This window comes from Sceloporus occidentalis, unplaced genomic scaffold, assembly GCF_023333645.1.
Source record: "Sceloporus occidentalis isolate IW3139 unplaced genomic scaffold, rSceOcc1.0.p SCAF_84, whole genome shotgun sequence".
NCBI classification, from domain to species: domain Eukaryota; kingdom Metazoa; phylum Chordata; class Lepidosauria; order Squamata; family Phrynosomatidae; genus Sceloporus; species Sceloporus occidentalis.
Window position 1 is genome coordinate 3,726,670 of NW_028317064.1, and position 14,387 is coordinate 3,741,056.

General features: G+C 42.3%; 1 protein-coding gene across 1 annotated transcript; it reads left to right on the top strand.

Moving 5' to 3' along the window:
* Nucleotides 1–3,293: 3,293 nt before the first annotated feature.
* LOC149285119 (zinc finger matrin-type protein 1-like) lies at nt 3,294–14,174 on the top strand. The gene is made up of 7 exons (XM_089495791.1): nt 3,294–3,429; nt 10,377–10,483; nt 10,975–11,073; nt 11,166–11,364; nt 11,896–12,156; nt 12,260–12,356; nt 13,427–14,174. Exons 1-7 carry the CDS (start codon nt 3,294–3,296, stop codon nt 14,172–14,174), a joined length of 1,647 nt encoding a protein of 548 aa, XP_089351917.1.
* The last annotated feature ends 213 nt before the right edge of the window (nt 14,175–14,387 follow it).

Consider the following 14,387-nt stretch of genomic DNA (forward strand, 5'->3'; position numbering starts at 1 on the left):
GGTTCTAAGCATACATGGGAACGTTGGATTGGCTTCACTTAGGGGCGGGGTTAGCCCCAGACAGCCTATAATGGTGGAGACCTGGGAAATCAGGACTTCACCAGGGCCAGACCAGGTATACTTCTAAGATGTTCACAAGGGAGAGTTTATAAGGTACTCCCTTGAAGAATTTCTCACTCATCTTTGGTCCTCCCTGTAGATCCCCATCTAGCCCATGGGGACAAAACAATGGCTGCCTTAAACAGTTCGTAAAGTTTTTTGTTTTAAAAGCTCTTGGCGTCACGTCCTTCAATGTTCAGGATAACATGTGTACACTGGAAAGTAATCCCGGGAAGGAAAGAAGTAAGATGTGTTTATTTACTAAAGTGTGCGTTGGTGGACAAGAGGAACGTTTCACGTCAACGCCCGCACTATGGATACTGCTGGAATTATTGCCCGTTGTGTTTATTACCACGTGTAAATCTGCAGAGCATATTACTACATAGTAAAAAGGAAAAATATCAATGGCACCACGCAGGAAGCAAAAATAATTCTGGTTACCAAATCGTTCTTCGCATTTTCTAGCTCCACGCAGGCTTAGAAATCATATAAATACGAATGATATCAGCACCGTAAGTAGAAAAGGTAAAGGCCAAATTCCTGCCTTATCTACAGCCTTTCTTCTACCAGATCCATGAGTGCCCATGCAATCCCTAAATATAGCCCACAACAAGTCCCAGGAAAGAGATAATGGAATACCTTATGCGACAACAGTTAACCCTTTGAGTGCCAGGGGTGGGACACATTTTGCCCCACGGGACTCTGTTTCATTTGTTTCTATTGTATAGTTATAGGGGGGGGGGGGATCTTAGAAGCAGCCTTCACTTTACATCGTGGAAAAGTCATAATCATAATATAGTGGTAAAAATACCAAATAAAAGTAAACTTGCTAGCTAAATAATTTCCTTAAAAGCCCCAAAAGCTCTGTTGAGGACTAGAACTTCCACCAACCTCATCATAAGCGTCAAGTCCATAAAAGGTCATCAGTGTATTTTTTCTTTAAAAACAAAACAAAACATGCATTCAACCCATTCTGGACCAGAGATTTTTCATACCCTAAAGACAGTTTCCATGTTTAATGTACAATAAAACATAATAAGTATTACTTAATTAAAAAAAAAACCTATACCAAAATAGAATATTTTGTACACTGTAGGTGTCATCACTGTAATCGGGGGTTGTTCTTGAGCATAAATGATGTCATTGTTCAGTAACATCCCCTGATTACAGGCATATTTCACATATATTTTATGTTATAGTATTTAATACTGCCGACTTAAGATGTTAGGGGGCAGATAAGTTTTTTTTATATAACTGTTTACTTGTAGTATTACAGGTAAAGGCTATTGAGGCGATATTTTAAAGAAATATAGTATTTTTCCTCTGTTGTTTGCGCGCATCGCACAGACGTCCACCAGGGAGTCTGGGGGTGCATTGGTAAGTGGGGGGGTGGCACTTCTAGGAAGCAGAGTGGGATATCAGGGGGCAGAGTGGCACTTCAAGGGGGCATAAAGCATATCCACAGGGAAGGTGGCATTTTTAGGGGGTAGGTGGGCATTTCTAGGGAGTATAAAGCATATCTGGGGTGTCAGAGTGGCATATCTGGGGGCATAAAAATCATATCAGGGACAGAGTGGCATATCAGGTGGCAGAGGGGCATATCTGTAAGTAAGGTGCATTATGAATTAAGGGGGGGGACCTTAAAATGGTTATTGGTTTTCTGTCTGTATATAACATATGCTGACAAACTGATAGATACCAAAAATGTTAAAATACATGTATTTCTGTTCATTCATTAGACCAAATACTGTTTTAATGTGTATTTTTTCCTTTAAAATATTTTTTTCTTTAAAATAGCACCAAACTTTAAGGGTGCGGCCTATAATCGAGCCAATACGGTAAAAAATAATACAGTAATCCTATATTCTTGAATGTTTCGATGGTGGCTACCAGACACTTTGAAATAGAAATACATTAAGAAACTGAATATGATACACAGCACTGAGCGCCCAGATGTCAGCGTGCAAAGTCTGTACACCCCCCTGGTGGAATAAAACTAATATGTGAAAATATGTCCCGATCCGCCGGGCCCACTCAGAGAACGTGTTTGTGGGGGTTCTTCACGCCTAAAAAATGCATAAACGCCGCCATTTTCCCCCAAACTGTCACGAGGAGTCAGTAAGCAGCCCCTCTTTTTTTTTTTTTTTTTTTACCAGTTTCCTTATTTTTGTCCGTCTAAAATTTAGATCCCTCAAGATAGTAAGCTTGCGAGCCGGGCTCTCTCCACCTAATGTATCGGTTTGTCTTAGTCTGTCAGTTCTCGTCTTGACATACCCCTTGAATATATGTATTGTATTAATCGCTGCGTAAATTGTTGGCGCTATATAAATAAAAAATAATTATAAAAATTATGTCCCTCTGGAAAAAGGTCCCACTACCCTGTGCTACTCGGTGTATATTTAAAGCATCAACGCCTTTAAATACAGAGCAGCTACCAAACACAAAGACCCCACAAGAAGTTTTCTGCGCGTTATTAATAATTCTTTTTTTTAATAGCTTTTTTTATGGCATCAACCTATAATGCGAGCCGTCATGCTATAGGCTGTTTGAGGCATGTATATAACATTTAGAAAAAAAAAAAAATTATTGCCACAAAATATATTTACATTTAAATTTTATTAAATCTGACAATCTCCCCTGGGAGAGAATATGAAACGTAGCGACTGAAAATAGTGATAAATAAAATAATAAAAAATAAAGTTTATTACTTGGACTGTAAGCTCTATGGGACAGGAAGCTGCTTTCCTAATTTATTCATACCTTTTGTGCCCCAATTCAAAATGTCTCTATACAGCTAGCGTATGACAATACCTGGGAATTTGGCCCAGAAAAATCCTTTCACGATTTGTACATTTTTAGTACAAAATTTTTGAGTAATAGTAGCAAAAGTTACTTTTATTAATATTCCCTTTAGACCTTATGATGTATGTTTTCGTTTTCTACATGTTATAGTAAATAAACTTTAAAAAAAAAGACCCTTGTGAAGTTGTTTGTGTGGGCACATTGCCCTGACTAAAGATGGCAGCCGCGCGCCACCTGTGACTAGATGTGGGGGTACTTCCGATCACGTGGTACGCGGCCAAAACTACTGATCGTTTCAGCGTGCGTCGCGTGTGACGTAGCTTTCACGCTCCCGCCTTGGACAGGCCCTCGGCGTTTGTGGGGGGAAGTGGGAGTAGCCGAGTGCCTGTAACATGGCGACGGAGGATGCCACCGTCCCGCAGCTAGTGGAGAGTATAACACAGAGCAGCCCCTCTGCCAATTGTAGCGTGATTATGGCGGGGGGTGACATTAGTAGTAATGCACACACCACCAATCCCTGCCAGAAAGGTGAGTTTGAGTGAGACCCGGCAGGGAGCTGTCCACATAGGCCCAAGTTAACCAGTAGCTGCCCAGGGCTTTGCTTCCCGGGGAGCTGCTTGGGACGGCACAGGGTAGACCTGTAGTGAGGGCGAGGCTTATGTTTAGCGTTGCACGACACGGATATGGGGCCGGCTCCCAGGTATGTGTCCCTGAGTGGTTATGGGGCTCTCAGACCTCGCTTTAGTATGTGTTATGCGCTGGGCTATGGACCTCAGGCCTGTGTGTTTACAATAAGGGCCTCCCTGTCCCCAGAGCAAACCAAATGTATACATGTGCCTCCTGAAATATCTTCCCCCGGGATCACAGGCTGTGTAACCAAAGGGGGGGATCAAATAGACCGTTCAATGATAATTGCACTCTCCCAGTGTATGTGGATTGCTTGACTGGAGCAGCCAGTTCATTATTTCTTGTATGTTTGGTCCCCTTCCCTGGATCCTGTATGACATCAAAATGATGCCCTCGGCAGAGCGTGTGGTGCTATCACTGCAGATCTGGGTAAAGGTGGACTTTAGTGCCCCAAATTATCACATTATTTACTTCTCTGTGTCTTAAATGCCCAACAATATAATTCCATACGCTGATCGCACCTTTACATGGATTCTTTGGTCCTGACGGACCTTTAACCCTTTGAATGCTCGCCCCGGCTAGCGGGGTTTGGGCTGGTAGACCAGCGCTCGCATGTCTGTTCCATAGAAAACGTGAGTCTCCCCGCACCCTCTGTGACTGCTGATCCGAAGCGGTACGTAATCAACAGAGGTTCCCCCGATCGTACCTGTGGATAATACAGGACGATGTGTGTTTGTTGTGGGACCAGGCCGCTCAAACTTCACATGCTACATGCATGCGAGTATGTGTGGAGTCACAGGTTTCATGGGAGCCCTACTGTGCCTAGATACCGCAAGCTACCTTTTCATCTTCATTTTTTTCTTTTAAAAAAAAAACTAATAAAATGACTCTTGCCTCGCAGGGCTTTCTTTTGGTTTTGGGGTTTACATAATAGGATCTGTTAGGAAGTTGGGAGAATGGCTTTCCTGTATGATGCACCCCACCACGTGCCAAGCTCTCCTAGTCTTGTTTTAAGGAGGGCTTCTGCATTCTTATTGACAGATTATACCTTCAGCAGACTGAGGAAGAACATTTTTTCCCCTTTTTATTTCTTTATTATAAAAAAATGCGTAGCCGAAATAATATAAATCCGTGATTGTTAAGAGAGTATAAGCTGGAGTCTCCCGATGTGTATTCACTGGGGGTCCTCAGCAGTGCGTACATTTAGGTTAGAATTGAGTTAGAGAGAATTAGACTTCTCTCATTTTGTTCCTCCCCATGCCTGTAGGCTTCCTGCGCTGCAGCAGTCCGGGTAGATTTAGTTGAACCCGAGTACCCATTGAAATCGTTGAACCTCGGGTTGCGTACATGCGAGTTGGCCGGCGGCCAGATGCATGTATTCTGGCTCGTAGAGCAGCTGAATGCACGCAGCCAATGCAGTAAAATGCTTTGGATCCCTCATTTTACGTAAACTATAGGGCTGGAAGGTCCCCCGTAAAGAGCCGTTTGTGCGTGGAAGGCTTACTGATGGGGGATCATATGGACCAGTAATGAGAAACCTTAGAATGCAGCGTAGTTACCAAATTGTGAAAGCTTTACACAACAAAGCCATTGGCAACAAGTTGATGCCTTTTGTGGTTTCGTTGTGGCCTCGTGGCGAATTCTTCCACTGGTGCGGTTAATTGCCATGTCTTTATTAGTGACATTAGGTCCTTCATCATCCTTTTTCTCCCTACAAACAGAGCGACGTTTCAGTAAGCGGTGCCTCCTTTCTTATCCTCTCAACCCATCCCTACTTGGGGCAGAATTCAGCAATGATTAAGGGGCATCTTGCATGAGCCGTTCACATGCTAGACAGGTTAGGGTAACTATGTGTTTCCCATATTAAGACCGGTGACGTAATTAAGAGACGCCACGCGGGCCACGTAGCTGCACTCAGGTCTCGTGTTTCTTGTATTGATGTAAATTCCATAGTTTGTATGCCTTTCCCAGTATAGGAAGATCGTGTGTCCCAGGCGTGAAAGGTCACTGGCCGGAATTGTTAACAATCTCGATGTGGTAGAGCCGTCTCGGTGTTGAAATAGCGCCTAATAATTGTTCCTGCTACATTATAATACTACAGTTAGGGAGGTAAGTACAAAAAGTATCTAGAAGGGTTGATTTCCGGGACGACTGGTGACGTTTCTAGTAGATGTTGTGTTCTATGTTAAACGCAACACAGCTATGCTAGTGGTCGAAGTGTTCTATAAACCAGAAGAGATAGCGAAAGCAAACATGCCTTACAAACAAAACTTACCTTTAGCTTGGAAGGTGCTATTTCCTTGTTTCCTCGTAGTTACCTATTGCAAATATGGTTTGGATCCAGGAGCCAGCCAAAAAAGTTGCCATGCTGTAACATAAAAACCACCATACACACTATCACAACACACTGGCTAATACTATACATGTATGAAATTACACACTAACACTGTGGACACATACATACTGAATCTGGCACTACAATACAGTAGACATACTGACTGGTACTATACATTTATATGCACACTGACTACTGATACTACAATATACACACTGACTATAGCACTGCATACATGCAGACTCATACAATATACACACACTGACTACAGCAATACATACAGACTGATACTACAATATACACACACTTGAAGGCTGACTCCAGCACTATACAGTCACACACATACACACTGACCCTGACACTACAGTATACACACACACACTATACATATACACACGCACTGACTCCAGCATTATACATTCACCCACACTGACCTTGACACTACAGTATACACACACACTATACATATACACACGCACTGACTCCAGCATTATACATTCACCCACACTGACCTTGACACTACAGTATACACACACACTATACATATACACACACTGACTCCAGCACTATACATTCACCCACACTGACCCTGACACTACAGGATACACATACACTGACGCCAGCACTATACATACGTAGACACTGACAATTAATGCTACCATATACACTCACATACACTACTCCCCCCTCACCTCATGGCGACCAGCCACGCTGCTGCCTATCTTCTGCCATTGTGAATCCGCCACCCAGTGCTTTCCTGTGGCGGCGCGGTGAGGCAAGTGCCATGAGGCATTGTGCAGGGTCACATAATGTGCGTTACGTGACCCCACATGGAGCTTCACGACCCCTGCTGCACCATGTCCCGCAGGAAGGCATAGGGTGCCAGATTCATGATGGCAGCCCTGTGAAAACCTGGGTGCCAGAAAGTGGTATCTAGTTGCCATGGTGACCTGGCGCCCAGGGTTTATTGAGCCCTGATCTATAGGTGTTCATAGGGGTATCTTAGAGGCTATTTGTTAAATAGTCTCATGCAATGCTCTTTAATGGCTGACGCAGCAGAGTGTAAAAGTTTATCAGGCCTGGCTTCCCATTCTTTCCGTAGCGTTTCTGTGTGAAACCTTCTGGAAGCTACCTAAAGCCCTTTTGTTTCTAGCGTGATTGTTATGCTTGATGAGTGCTGCTGCCAGAAAAGATCAAACATTAGGTCACAGACCCATCGATAGATTCATCACCATAAAAATATAAAATCCATTCTCTGCTATGTGGAGCAGGCAGCCTATAATGGCTTCTTGCTGCAAGGCCAATACGTGTAAAAAACCAAAACAAAGTAAAAGACAGCATGCTGACAGCTGATTGGCTGGCCAAAAAAGCCTGACCTCAACTAGCGTGCAAGGATCCGTTTTTGACGTCACTGGTGCTTCCCTACACGCTTTAAAGATTCCGTTCATCCAAAAAAAAAAACCAATGTTACGTTAAGGATAAATACCAAATATTTTTTTATATAGCGGCAACAATTTACGTAGCGCTTACTACAGTCCATATATTCAAGGGGAATGACAACTAGAATGACAGACTTAGACAAACCTAAGCAAAACTAAAGGAAACGTAGTATTATATAGTTAGTGTTACACATTTTGTAATGGAACTGCTGCATTAACTGGTGAATTTCACCTAATGAGCACGCTATTATATCAGTATTTGCTGAGTTGCTCTCAGTCCGTGCAGAATCCCTTGAGTATCAGTCTTGTGATATTTACATCCGTAGACACCTTAAAGGCAGCTTCATTGCTAATCTTTAGCAAAGTTCCTTTAAATTAACATTTTTAAGCTGCGGCGTTTGTTATGACGTCATCTTTTTAAGGCAATTTCCTAGCTAAGATAGCAACTTAGCAAAATGGAAACCTAAAGAGGCGTATTGCTGCGTGCTTCCACTGGTGCAGAACATTCATTCATTCGTGGTGTGTTAGAATGAGAGGATAGTCCGGAGTAGGTATCTGTGCCACTTAAAGCAAAGGGTGTGCTGGCAGGAGAGTCGTTTGATATCTTATAACTTATGAAGTCTGATCCTCAGTAAGTTTCTTTTGTAGGATGAGCTTGGTTGATGCACTGATACTGTACTGTTAAATCGGTGAGGGTTCTCTGGCGTCTCATTCATTTAATTATGCATTTTGCAGGGTCAGCTTAGCCCTTCTAGCTGGAGGGATCTGTCTGTGTTGGCTCTTCATACTGAATAGTGAAGTGAAGGAGTTAAAAAACGCAGCTCTCCTGCCAACACTTCCTTTAGTGAATAAACCACTTTCCTTACAATATCACGAAAGCCACAAAATTACAGGTAGGTGTCCTGGGCTATTAGTTGCCAGATTTCAGTAAAGACGGTTTGATTAATGTAAGGATGACAGATCCTCGTCGTCTATCCACCATCTTCGGTGATGAAACCAGCGATGCCGTCCGTTTATCTCATTCTTTTATTAATCACGTTCTACTTTAGTAGATCTCGTAACTTCCGTGAAAAGCATGTGTCCAAAGTCCACATATGGGAGACGACAAAATGATGGGCATTTCCCTATCAATTAATTTGTAACGCTAACGAAGAGATGATGCCTCAAGAGGCCAAGCGATTCTGTCTGGCTAAACAAATTCCACCAGACAGCTCCCGACGTCGATATTTTATATTCAAATCTATAGACATACAACTTTCCCCAAAAAACTAGCTACGTTTTTGTCCAACTGTGGCGCTTACCTCTTCCGGTAGTTTTTGCTTACGTACATTTAGCGAATACAGTCTTTCGTTGCTTCTGCCCATTACACTACAGAGAAGTCACCGAAACACATTTTTCTGGCTTAATAAAGTGGTTCTGCAGCTCTCATACATCTCTATGGTCCCAATTGCAAGCCATACGCTTGTATGCTACTTCGCTTCTAGTGTTAGAGAGCAAAAAAACCTGGTCTAAAGAATTTTGGGCGCTCGAGAGACTTTACTGGTTGGCAGCAAGCCCGTTTCTCCATGGCTCCTTGCCTGATGGGGGGATCCAATAGTGTTGGCGATGAAGAGTTTTTTAAAAGGTACTTGGCCCGTCTGATTTATGCATATTTTTTCACATTGATTTTCGTCTTAAAAGTACATTAAAGCTTGCCTCATGTTTAGCCGGCAACACCTAGACGTTCTTCAAGAGTTCTGGGAACGATGGTTTTTGGTCAATGTAGGAAAATCATGAGTTAGAGATCCGTGGTTTCTATAAAGACTCCATAAAGATCTTTTCTAAATAGTATATTTTTAAAGTATTTGAGTGCTATCTATCTAGGCTACAGTCCCGGCATGCCATGTGTGTATATATGTATGTGTGTATATATATATATATATATATATATATATATATATCTGTAAATGCCAAAGACAGACACTTATGAGCGTTTTGAGTCCTTTTTATAATTGGTTTAGCTACGTACCGCTTATAATGGGTAGAATGTTAAGAAATTGCTTTTGGATTGTAGAACGTGAAACAAGCTACTCTTCAGATCTTAAAATCGATGACAATATTTGGTGGATGGGTAGACTTTAAAATGCTAGAAGCAGGGCTCTCCTCTTTGATGGTTAGTGTTATTGTTAAATGTTTTGTAAAATTAACACGGAAGTCTCTATATTGTCATTATACAAATATCCGGCTCAACGGGTTTATTTTACTGGTCTCTGCGACCGATGTTTGTACGATATATATGTTGAGGTTGTAACCTGGGGACTATGTAGCGACGTGGGAATAGCTAACCTCAGCGGGGAGACCGAGCGGCGCCACCGTGCACAGAACTCAACGCCTGCTGGTGTCTACGTAAAAGAATAAACCACATCCTTATTCAGAGATGAGGAATAGCCCTTTTTAGAAAGGATAGCACCTCGTTTGGCTGCAAATCCCTCTTTCCTTCCCCGATGCCCCTCTTTTCTAGCTTCTCGTATTTTTCGCTGGATATGTACCAGAACTTTCTACATTTTTACATCACAACCGTCATTGTGTATAAAAGCGGATTCTGCCCTAGGATGGCAGGTCTGCTCTACAGCCCTTAAATAATATTTTAGTACCTGGATTCCCCTTTAGCCTATTGCCCAAAGACTATCATTTGTTTGTAATTTCGCAAATAACTTGTCAAATCACTGGACGTTTCTTCACGCTTTCTAGCGCCTGCTAAACAGGAAGTAGCTCTCACAAAACAGGAAGTGTGTAGAGGAGTAGACATATGACTTCACATATACGGAGTATGGTCATAAAGTGTCAGACAAATGGGATTTCTCTGTCTTCCAAGAATATTGTCCCTTTGATATATGTTTATTAAACTGCGACTGATAATTGAATAGTTATTTATAACAAGATGATTTGCGGAATGTTGGTTTATATTCCGATCGTGCCGCGTCAGTTGATCCCTCCATATGGAATTAACGCAAGACACCCAGATACCGTGCGTATCTGATACTCGTTCTGTTTTTGGGATCACCGCTGAGTAATGTCTATTTTTGTTCCCACAGATAGCATCCTGGATGAGCAAACCAGAAAGGATCTTTTCACAGACACCTTCTGTAGGGTCTGCGGAGCGGTTCTGCAGTCCGAGTCTCAGAGGTCTGCACATTATGAGGTATGGGAGCTAACAACAAAGGCCGTATGGCTTTATATCGAATAGCCGGGTATTTGACCGCTCTCTTGCTGTTATCGTATTAGTGCGAGGTTCCAACCTACATGCCTGGATTGCAGTTTATGGGATGGCATTTTAGGATATACGCCTTAGATTAACACTTAGCAGACTGCATGGTACTATTTTAGAGAATACTACAACACTAAATTTAAACTGAATTTCATTTATTGTGCTCTTGTATAACTTGCTTGGGAAAGTGCGTCCAGATTCCCTTACATCTTACGTTACATGGCACCGAACCTCTTGTTAAATCAGATATTAAAGGAAGTCTAACCCCCCAATATTGGATTGTGTTGAACTATTTTGTAATGCGTGGAGCATCATTTAGACTTGAAGTTACAAAATGGTGTGTTTGAGTTGACCTAGAAAAGCCTAGTTTCACTCTCGTGGACTCTGCTGTGGTCTTTTTGGAAGTAAATTTGTCTTAATTCCAGGGCAAAAAGCACGCTCAGAAACTCCGGCTGTACTTGCTGAAAAAGGAGCTACAAGGAACATCTTTACAAAAGGAAAATGTCGATCGCATCGATTATATTGTAAGTTTTGCTGTATTGTAAGATCGGTTCACTTTTCCTGCTTTTGTCTACTTTAAAAAAAAAAAATGGCTAATTCTCTGATTTGGCTTCAGGCAGATCAAGGCGCATCGCGTGACAAAAACAAGTTTTGCAGCCTATGCAATATGGTGTTTAGTTCCCCGGTGGTGGCGCAGTCGCATTACGTTGGGAAGATCCATGCTAAGAAGATGAGGCAGCTTGGTGGAGACCAGGCTGAATGGACACCGCAGGCTGATCATGCGTGTTCACCTGTGACCTCTCAGGCAGACGCAGGTAAGGGGCTAATGACTGCTTTCCCTTTGGAACGGGCAGACGTTTACACCACAGAAATTTAGAGGCACCACCCGGCTAACATATGCATTTAAAAGATAATAAAAAGATGTTTTAAGTGCAGATGATACCTTGATGGCCCTTTTACACATATTAAGACTGTCTTAATGTGTCGAAGAGGCAACCCATCCATCATATGCACTTAAATGCATATGGTAGCCGCTTGCATGGAAATGGCTGCCATTGGTCTCAGTGGCGGGAAATGACAAACATCAGGGAAGCGATACGCCGTAGCTCTTCTTTTAAAAGTAGCCTCTTAATGTCCATTTGTATGCTAGCGCTCTGTAAATAGAATATAATACTTTTAAAAGTAATTTTACCAGTAATGCCCATTTAATTGATTGGAAGTATCTACTTATTGAAAGTAAACTCCTCTACTTGGTTGTAGACTAAAAGCAACAAATATAGATGAACCAAAATGCATCGTCCGAACAATATCTCACTGCGAAAAGTCTGTTTCTGCTGTTTTTCCAGCTGCGCCACCCGTTGCGGATCACAGTCCCTCGTCTCCTGCGGTCGAGAAATCCACGCCGCAGGACGCTTCTACGGAGCAACAGTCCTCTACCGACAACGAGGTCGACTTAACCGACCCAGACAAGTACTGCAGACTCTGCTGCGCCTCGTTCAATAAGCCACTAGTGGCGCTGCAGCATTACAGCGGCAAAAAGCATGCGAGGAACGTGGCCCGCAAAAGAATGATGGAAGAGATGGAGGAGTCCGGTGATCCTCTGGAGTGTGTGGGTAAGTCATGGACTAGAAATGCTCCCGCCCATACTTTTGTTTTCTGAGAATGCTAGAAACGCTTATATCTGTATATTCTATTTTCTTTTTTGGACAGTGAGCGATGGGAAATATGTGTGTCCAATTTGCAGCGTTACTCTCACATCCATAGAAATGTACCAGGCTCACATGCAAGGGAATAAACATCAAGTCAAGTAAGTGCATTCTTTATTCGGTTTCTTGTTAACCCCCTCAGGCGGAAAGACGGAATATTATGCCGCTGCAAATCCGCCGCTCAAAATTAAGGCATTAATATGTCTAATTGCGGCCTCAATGAGACCATAACATGCATTTTGCCAAGGGCAGCGATCGCTTCGCACTGATTATGAGGTTCAAGAAGACAAGTTCAAAAACACTTGTTTTTACATTTAAATAAATTTATTAATTTATTTTATTAGTTTGTGTGGATGAACTAAACGAGAGGAAGGGAGGTTATGCTTAAAAACATAGGAAAAGTGCTTAAAATCCCTTTAGTATAAAAAATACCCTTTTTTTTTTAAAATTATTATACAGCAGTTGCCCCCTTTACTGTGATCACAGCTAAGAACCTGTGACCTGGTGGATGCACAAGTGTGTTAGCATGTTGTGTGCTATAGTAATGTGTTTGTCGGTGTCTGTGTAGATGTTAAGTCATGCCCTGAAAGCATTTGGCAATAATAAATCACAACAGAAGATCTGCTTTCTTTTCCCTATTCCCTAATAACTTCTTCACCAGACGGGGGTGACCCGGGGTATGAGATTGTAGAAGATGGCTGCTCTCACACATCCGTTTGGTATCGGGTTTTATAAGTTGGACTGTTAATACTCATTTGTTTATACTTTCGGCTAGCTTTCTGCACATACCCATATTATTCCACCGCTACATTGTTGACATCTACTAAACATCTACTGTCCTCTACTATATTTATACATGTGTCTAGACAGGGCCCATCGTCCTCTCAGACAAACTCTTCCGCATACTCCTACTTTAGTGAATAAACCCCCTTGGCAGAGCTGTGTGCAGTCATTGTATAGCTGGTAACTTCAGAGTGAGTCTTGCAGTTCCACATGGTGTATGTCTGACAGCACAGAGGGTTAAATCAGTCCACTTTTAATAAGGAGTAGAATTTGGTGGTAAAGCTGGTGTTAGATGTTCTTATGTTACAACTAAACATTCTCTGCTCAAGTGTTGAGATAGTTTCTGTTTTTGAATACTTTATTAACATGTTTTACTATCTTCTTCCAGAGAAACCATGGTTACTAAATTAATGAATACATCAAAGAAGTCTTACAATTCATTTCAAGAAGAATTGGCAGACTACATAAAAGTCCAGAAGGCCAGGGGACTGGAGCCGAAGACTCAATTTAGGCAAGAGAGAGATCAGTACGATAGCTGTGATTATGACGAGGAGGAATTGGAGGACAGGCCTCCACCGGTATACAAACATACAAACAACATCCCTTACAAATATCATGATCAGCATTCCTTTTTCTATCCGACATTTAATGCATTACACCCAGCCAAGCACATGAATCCGCCGTTGCCATCACCCTGGGAAAATCCCCACCATAATACGCAGCGCGGTCATCACCGAATGCCGACCTCATCCAGTTCTAGCTCCAGTGATGACTCTGAAGGATCCTCCTCAGATCACAGTAGTGGTTCCTACAGGAAAGACAGGAGACATAAAAGGAAGCATCACAAAGACAGCAAACATAGAAGCAGAGCCAAAATCCGGAGGGAGAACGAGACCACAGAGAGGAAAAAGAAGAAAGTCGACGACGCCAGCTCAGGAAGAGATGATGACAAACAGTGTAAGAAGGAAGAAACGCGCTTGTCGGCAGTGGACAAATCAAAGCATAAGAAAGAAAAGAGAAAGCGAGAGGAACCGTCTGTAGACAAAGAGGCCAAAAAACACAAAAAGCCTAAAAAAGAAGAGGTGCAAAAAACAGAAGAGGAAATCTTGTGGGACGAATCCATACTGGGGTTTTGAAAAAAAAAGTATATTAACAGAGAAAAGGAACAATGAATATTTACTAAGACAATACAAATATATTATAAACCTAGTAAAAAAAACAAAAACCTTGCACAGTCATCACAAAATGACGGTTCCGGCGACCAAGGAACTTTAATGCCACCTAGAGAATGGGTAACGTTTTAGCAGTATGGCATTAAAGCCGCGAAGGAGGATTGTGAGAAGGCAATT

Bases quoted from the DNA above. Each gene is read 5' to 3' on its own strand.
- LOC149285119 (XM_089495791.1), top strand. From the start codon at position 3,294: ATGGCGACGGAGGATGCCACCGTCCCGCAGCTAGTGGAGAGTATAACA. The intron at 3,430-10,376 runs GTGAGTTTGAGT...TTGTTCCCACAG, and splicing joins CACCAATCCCTGCCAGAAAG to ATAGCATCCTGGATGAGCAA. The intron at 10,484-10,974 runs GTATGGGAGCTA...TCTTAATTCCAG, and splicing joins AGAGGTCTGCACATTATGAG to GGCAAAAAGCACGCTCAGAA.